This window comes from Perca fluviatilis, chromosome 15, assembly GCF_010015445.1.
Source record: "Perca fluviatilis chromosome 15, GENO_Pfluv_1.0, whole genome shotgun sequence".
Lineage (NCBI taxonomy): Eukaryota > Metazoa > Chordata > Actinopteri > Perciformes > Percidae > Perca > Perca fluviatilis.
In genome coordinates, this window is record NC_053126.1 from 17,847,765 (window position 1) to 17,854,724 (window position 6,960).

The following is a 6,960-nucleotide window of genomic DNA, read 5'->3' on the forward strand; positions in this document are numbered from 1 at the left end:
GGTATAGTGTATTTAAATGATCCATAAAAATAACATTGTTACATTTTTTTTTTTTAGTTAATCTCAACTCAGTTGCTCCTAAAGTGGAACTCAGGGACGGGAAAGGGTCCTATAGTCCAAAGAAGGTCGCAGTCATCCCTGGAGAAAAGAATAGTTTAAGTCAAAAATAGACCAGTTAATATTGTAGTTTTTGATCAGCTTTCACTTTTTTCTGCTACATCCCTAAGAGATGTGCCAAAACAAATAACAATACAGATAAAAAAAATTATGCTAAACAGCCGTGCCTTTAACTTGGATAAAATATGATATTTTTTGTTTCCAATCTGGTTTAATATTCATTTATTTGCAGCTCCTCCACTGAACAAAAAGTCCGGGAGCCTCTGGCCTAAGCTATCCGCCTGTAGCCTTTCCTTCCTGGGATTTAGCGAGCCCTTCCTCCCGGTGGGTCCCCCGTGTAGTTGCGATGTAGTTCTTATCAAAGCCCTCCTGTCTTGTTGTGACAGCTCTGATATTGTTTATTGAGGTGGATGTCAGCTTTAATTAGCAATCGATACAGGGAGCGTTTGCAGAGCGCGTCTCTGACGTCAGAGTCCATTACCGCTTCTCATTGGGTCTCATATTCCCAGAGCCTGGGCTAATTATTGGGAGGTTCATGTGGATAAAGTACAGCTCATCCCTCCCTTCACATCATGTCCCCTACTCGTTGGCCACACTCACTGCATGCTTTTTAAATTCCCATCACCGGCCTCCAGACGTCGTTTCCTTTTGCCTGCGGGATGATGGACAGCAGGATACTGGATCCACCTCACGCCCAGTTCGGAGGCTCTCTCGGCGGGATGGTGGGCTTCCCGTACCATCTGAGCCACCATCACGTTTACGAATTAGCCGGGCATCAACTTCAATCTGCGTCCGCGGTTCCCTTCTCAATAGACGGATTACTTAATGGTTCCTGCACGGCTTCAGTGGGTAATTCCAACCACCTCTTGTCTTCGGGCTGCGGGATGAATGGAGATAATCAGCAGTACAAACTGACAGGTAAGCCACATTATATAGCCTACTACACAATAACATCTCCTCTAGCTCCGCTGGTTGCACACAGACAAAAACAGAAAGAAACAAAGACAGGATATTGCGATACAAGTTATCCTCTGGTGGTGTGTTTAAAGGGCAAGCCGAACCACGCACACAGGCAGAGGAGTATAATTCTTCGCCTCCCACTTCATTTCCTTCTCCGAAAGCTATATGCACCCAAACTAAAACGATGTTCCTGTCAGTCAGGAAATACTAGAGCAAAGAAATGCATGTTAACATCTGAATGTTTCCTGTTTATCTCAGAAATAGCGACACATTTGATAGAAGCTGCATGTGTTTAGACTGCCAAATCTCAAATGCAATCACCTTCTTCAGCTCTAAAGTTTGCAGAATTATTTGCGTATGCATGAAACCAGTATGCTTAGAATGGTGTTAAAATGTATTTTTTTTAAAGTACCATTTGTTTATATTTATTTTCATTCTGCTGTCAGACTCGGGGGACCCAGACAAAGATAGCCCTGGTTGCAAGAGACGGAGAACCCGCACAAATTTCACTGGTTGGCAGCTGGAGGAATTAGAAAAGGCTTTTAATGAGAGCCATTATCCCGACGTTTTCATGAGGGAGGCACTGGCTCTTCGATTGGACTTGATAGAATCAAGGGTTCAGGTAAATATTTATTTTGTTCCTTTATAAGTTGTGCATTTAAGTGTGTGTGTGTGTGTGTGTGTGTGTGTGTGTGTGTGTTTATTTAGTCCTTTGTTTATTATTCATTAATGGAAAAGGCTCAGGGTTTCAATTTCATGGTCCAAACTGCAGAAATAAATTGCAGAATAAACCTTCAGGTAGCATAGGTTAATTTTTTGGTCATAATATAGGCTACATCTTGTAATAATTTAACAATAATAATTATTGGACCCACTAGATGGATGTGTGTTGTTTGACCTTTTCAAGGCTTATGTTAGTCCAATAAATCAATTTTAATTACGCCTTATTTTGAAAAATAATGAAGATTTAATGTCAACTGATATTTCTATAGGCGTCTAACTAGCCTGCATTATTTTGCCAGAAATCTTGGCGCTATATTTGTCAAATATATTGACAATGGATAACCAAAAATACCAAAAACATTCAGTGTACTGACCTCAATTAGGCTACATGAGTGAATATACCGACCATTATTTTATTATAGTAGAATATTATTGTTGATAAAAAGTTTAATTGCAGAGTTTACAAAGGACAAAATAAATAATGAAGACCTGTAAACCTGTCTATTAACCTCTTTTTTAAAGCTTCACCCCAACTTTTTGTAGCTTTGTCTGTGTACAGATTGGTTTTTAATCAAAGGCCTAATTAAAGACCTGCATAGAAAACCGAAGAACAAGGTGTAACCTCACTGTTTCTTTAATTACCAAATTGTTAAATCTTTGGTCTAATTACTTTCACCTTGCAGTAACAGAACATTACACACGTTTCACTTTTTTCCCTTCTTTCTCTGCAGGTATGGTTTCAGAATCGCAGAGCCAAATGGAGGAAAAAGGAGAACACGAAGAAGGGTCCAGGTCGACCTGCTCACAACGCCCACCCCACCACGTGCAGCGGGGAGCCCATGGACCCCGAGGAGATCGCCAGGAGAGAGCTGGACCGGATGGAGAAGAAGAAACGAAAGCAGGAGCGACGGCTGCTCAAGTCCCAGAACAGGCTCGCTTCTGGGGATTTATTTCACACCCCGGGATCAGACAGCGACAGCGGGGTGTCGCATGTGACCGACAGTGACCACACAGGCCCGCCTTTTGACTCTGTGGGGGGGAACCAAACGCAATCGAGCTGCGACCAAACGCCTCACCCTCTCCACACCCACCACCAGAACCAAAGACACTTGGACCGGGATGCTGGCGGATCCGAGCTGGACTCGCCCGACGCCAGCCACCGGTCAAGCCTGCAGTGCTCCAACAGCAGCAGCGCCTCCAGCGTGCAGAAACTCAACCCTTTTAGCGTCGAAAGCCTCCTTTCGGACTCCAGGCCGAGACGCAACCCCGCGGCCTTACCTTCCTCACGGCCTTTGATAGGGAAAGGACACTTCCTACTCTATCCCATCACACAGCCGCTTGGATTCATTGTTCCTCAAACGGCCCTGAAGACAACAACAGTAACACAGTGTGACAGCGACGCCCCAGCAGGGAGAAACCCGTCCAGTGTCCGCTGCAGCGTCTCTGCGAGCTCTGCGGGATGTAGGAGCAGCTCGCCGGACTCTGCAGACGCCACACACAAGGTACAGGTGGGGTCAGAGGAAAAGACACGTTCACCGCACACCAGCCCGTCCAGGGCCGCCTTTTCCACTGGCAAAAGTACTCAGACCTCTGTTATTTGCAGCGATTCGACTTTCGCCCATGAACACAGTCCACAACTCGTTAAGCCTGTCGATGCAGACAGAAAAGAGCATTTAGCGATCAAGGACCACCCTGACACCCCCGAGTGTGTCCTCAGTGACAGTCCAGCAGAAACAAAGACAGAATCTAAAGAAGATGTCGACATGGAATAAATCATTTGGGGTAAAAAAACAAAACAAAAACAAAAACAAGAAGAAAGAAGCAGAATCATACTGATATAGCCTCTAAACGACACCTTTCATTAGGCCAAAGCTTAACCAGAAACTAGGCTACATCCTTGCATCTAATCTCTAGGTTTCCCCACTTTGCTGATACTTTGACAATGGTGTGCTCTCTCTCTCTCTCTCTCTCTCTCTTTGTTTTTTTTTTTTTTTTTTTTTTTTTTTTTTTTTTTTTTTGGGGGTGTGTGTGTGAGTCAGAAGTCTCTAGATATCCTTTAATGTGTGATAACTTGTCAAAAAAACACAAGACCACGAGACCAACAAAAATCCTCAAGAGCTGTAAAAAAGGTATTATACTATTTATATATGTAAGTTTTTTTCTTAAATAAATCTATTGTATACAAGCACCTCAAATCGTGTGAGATCTTAAATAGCAGCACATGCAGTGCAGGGCTACAGGAAGGGTTTTCTTAAGAAATCTCATGTTGTACTTTGTATATTGCCTTAACAAATTTATTCATCTATAAGCCCCCACTGAAATGAGGTTACGAGCCTGAGGCGAAAAGGACCCGCTCGACTCCTGCAGAGTTTTGATATGAAAGTAATTATTTTCCCGGTGGCTACTGCAGGGGGATTCAGTTTATTTTAGCTCAAAGGGGGTTATAATACATTACCGATTTCTAGTGATATGAAATCACATAAACTTCCAAGAATAATAGAATTAGCATGAAAAGGCCTGGGTGTCAAATTGAAATAGGAAAATAATAGCCCCGGCAGCTGGGAGTGTGTGTGTTTGTGCATATTGGGTAGGAGATGGGGATTCGTGGGGAGGCATTTTCATGAGTTTTTTTTTTCTTCTTCTCCCTCTCTCTCTCCACTTTGTCAGGGGCCCTTGTAGCTGGGCTATATTAAGATAGATGTTCGATGATATCCCTCATTGTTCTGTCGCTTTACATTGATGTTTCTGTGTTATCAGCCTATTGATCATGCGTCGGCTGTAATAGGACGGGCTGAGGCAAACGTGCCTATTTACAATAGCAGAACACATTTGTTCTAATAGGGTTGGTGGTCCCCAGGGAAGCCATGCGGGAGCTGAGACATCTGCTCCCTTTTGCAATATTAGCAGTGTTGACCACAATATAACGTCGACCCAAGGAATAAATGTATCGGCTGCTGTGTGCCGTCCGTGCAATAACACAAAACAAAAATATTAAAAAAAAATAAAAAATAAAAAATAAAACATCCAGTCCAGCTATAGCTGCTGACATCCTTGTTAAAATCAACAAGCCCTTTAGTGTTCTCTTTGGGTCTTGATTTGCAAATAAATTGAAAATAATCAGAGGGGTGAGCTTTACGTCTGAGCCGGCGCAAATGAATTTCTGAGCCAGTGTCCCTTTCAAAATATTTACATAAATTTCAACCCATGCAGCTGTTTGCTCTAGGAAGCAATGTCTTATTAGGTTGGGGGGAGGGGCAGACACGGCCAACATGGCACACACAGTGAACATGCAGAAGATTAGGCCTGTAGAGGCTGTGGGTTAGAGGTGGATCCTCTGTGTCTGCATGCTGTTTATAGTGCTGAGTTTATAAACCTTATTGTGCTTTATGGTGTCTTTACATTTTATCATTGTATGGTTTTTTTTTTTTATCTTCCACGACATCACTTTAACGTTTCTAATATTTTAGTCACCAGTGAGTTTACAGGGATCTTTTTAATCTCATGTAACTAAAGTTTTGAAGAGACTTGTAGTTTTGCAATGTTATACATTTTATCATAAGGTTACCAAGCCATATATTTCCACTATTTATTTAGGAATGTTTTGACACAACTCAAGGCGAAAATTGGTACACCCATAGGTTGTCAATTCTTTAAAAAAACATAGAGATGCAAAGTTTATTTAACCTATACTAAATTGTGGGATAACCGGGGCCAATTTGAAATAACCCCTAAGATTACTCGGTGTGTATTTTTCCATGCTACTCTTAGGCTATTTGGGACGTATGCCCAGTTCATCCATAATTCATTAGCACACTGAATAGGAGTATCGCTGGCTGCACATTGGTGGCCTTAAGGTGAAATTAGCGATTTGCTTAAGTAGTTAAGCTTTTCTTGCCTGAGAGCTGCACGCTGCATGATTCAAGACAAACTATCAATCGATATGCCCAGGCAGCCTCCAGGAGATGTGTCGTCCATGAATCATACTTTATGAATTCAATTTATACCCGGAGAAATTTTCAATTTGAACGCCGGATCATTATGGGAGAGTGTAAATTGTTTTTGCTCTATTATGCATCGGACGCCATCATTTTTCTTTCTAATTACGGAGGTGTCAGGTCGGGCTGTCATGCAGACGCTGATTTTCAATTTAACTGATCATCATGCATTCATTTTCCCATTTGATAAATCTGCTATCTCGAAGCTTCTCCATGCCCGGAATGCTAAAAGAGAGGCACAGATTGGCAAAGTAATAGGGGCCTGTATGCGGCAATAAGTGCAGATCAGGCAGCTAATTTAGCACCTCCTGGTATTTCTATTTCCATTTCTCATTTCCAACTCTCAAAGGAGGAAAAGCAGCCCAAAGGCAGAAAGCTGGTAGGCTTTTTACTATCGGAGAAAGACAGAGAAAAAAAATCTACCAAAACGGCTTGTTTTCAACCACACAGTTCCTAAATTAGGATATCAAGCTTAATTAAGGCTAATAGACTTTTCTCAGTATGTGTTAGTTTTACTTAATAGAAACAAATTTGCGCAATTAATTATGGTCATGATATTAAGGGTCTCATTTGCAGCATTCGAGCTGCAGCCTAAATCAGCGTCTTCAGAAATAAGCCTCTCATTTCCAAGCCAAATGACTAACCAAATGTTTTTCTACCAGCTTCCATCACAGACATTATATCGGTTTATTTCCCATATTACATCTAAGTAAACTAAGTCAGATTAGACATACACAGATCTCATTTTACTGCGCCGGCTGACTGAAATAAACGTAAATGTGTGCTATTGCACACATTGTATGATTTTGCGTTTTGAGTTTTAGATTTTTCTAATAATAAAAAGGAAAAGAGTACAACCCTAACTTCATGTAACCTTACACAACACAAAAATGTTTTGTGATTATCATGTGGACTATCAAGTTGAGCTTTTGATTTATTGCTCTACACCTCATTTGACACAAATTAATTTTCCAATAACTGTGACAGTGAAGGATTTTACAAGTTTCATGCTCAAATCAACTCAAATGGACAACCTGTGTTCTCGCCACAAATCCCGCCTCTCTGTACAGGCTACTCGAGTGCGCTTTGTGTTGCTGTATGAGATCTTAGAGGCTCTGGGGGCTCAGTTTGGATAAGAAAGAACCGTGTCCCTTTAAAAAAAAAA

The 6,960-nt window shown here is 41.7% G+C and overlaps 1 protein-coding gene across 1 annotated transcript; it reads left to right on the forward strand.

Annotated features, from left to right (window-relative positions):
* The first annotated feature begins 504 nt into the window (after positions 1-504).
* Positions 505-3,770, forward strand: uncx (UNC homeobox). Its single transcript, XM_039823946.1, has 3 exons — positions 505-1,035; positions 1,524-1,699; positions 2,532-3,770. The coding sequence occupies exons 1-3, from the start codon at positions 777-779 to the stop codon at positions 3,570-3,572; spliced, it is 1,476 nt and encodes a 491-aa protein (XP_039679880.1). The 5' UTR covers positions 505-776; the 3' UTR covers positions 3,573-3,770.
* The last annotated feature ends 3,190 nt before the right edge of the window (positions 3,771-6,960 follow it).

Coding starts and splice junctions, on each gene's coding strand:
- uncx (XM_039823946.1), top strand. CDS start 777: ATGATGGACAGCAGGATACTGGATCCACCTCACGCCCAGTTCGGAGGC. Junction 1,036..1,523: donor TCAGCAGTACAAACTGACAG/GTAAGCCACATT, acceptor TTCTGCTGTCAG/ACTCGGGGGACCCAGACAAA. Junction 1,700..2,531: donor TGATAGAATCAAGGGTTCAG/GTAAATATTTAT, acceptor CTTTCTCTGCAG/GTATGGTTTCAGAATCGCAG.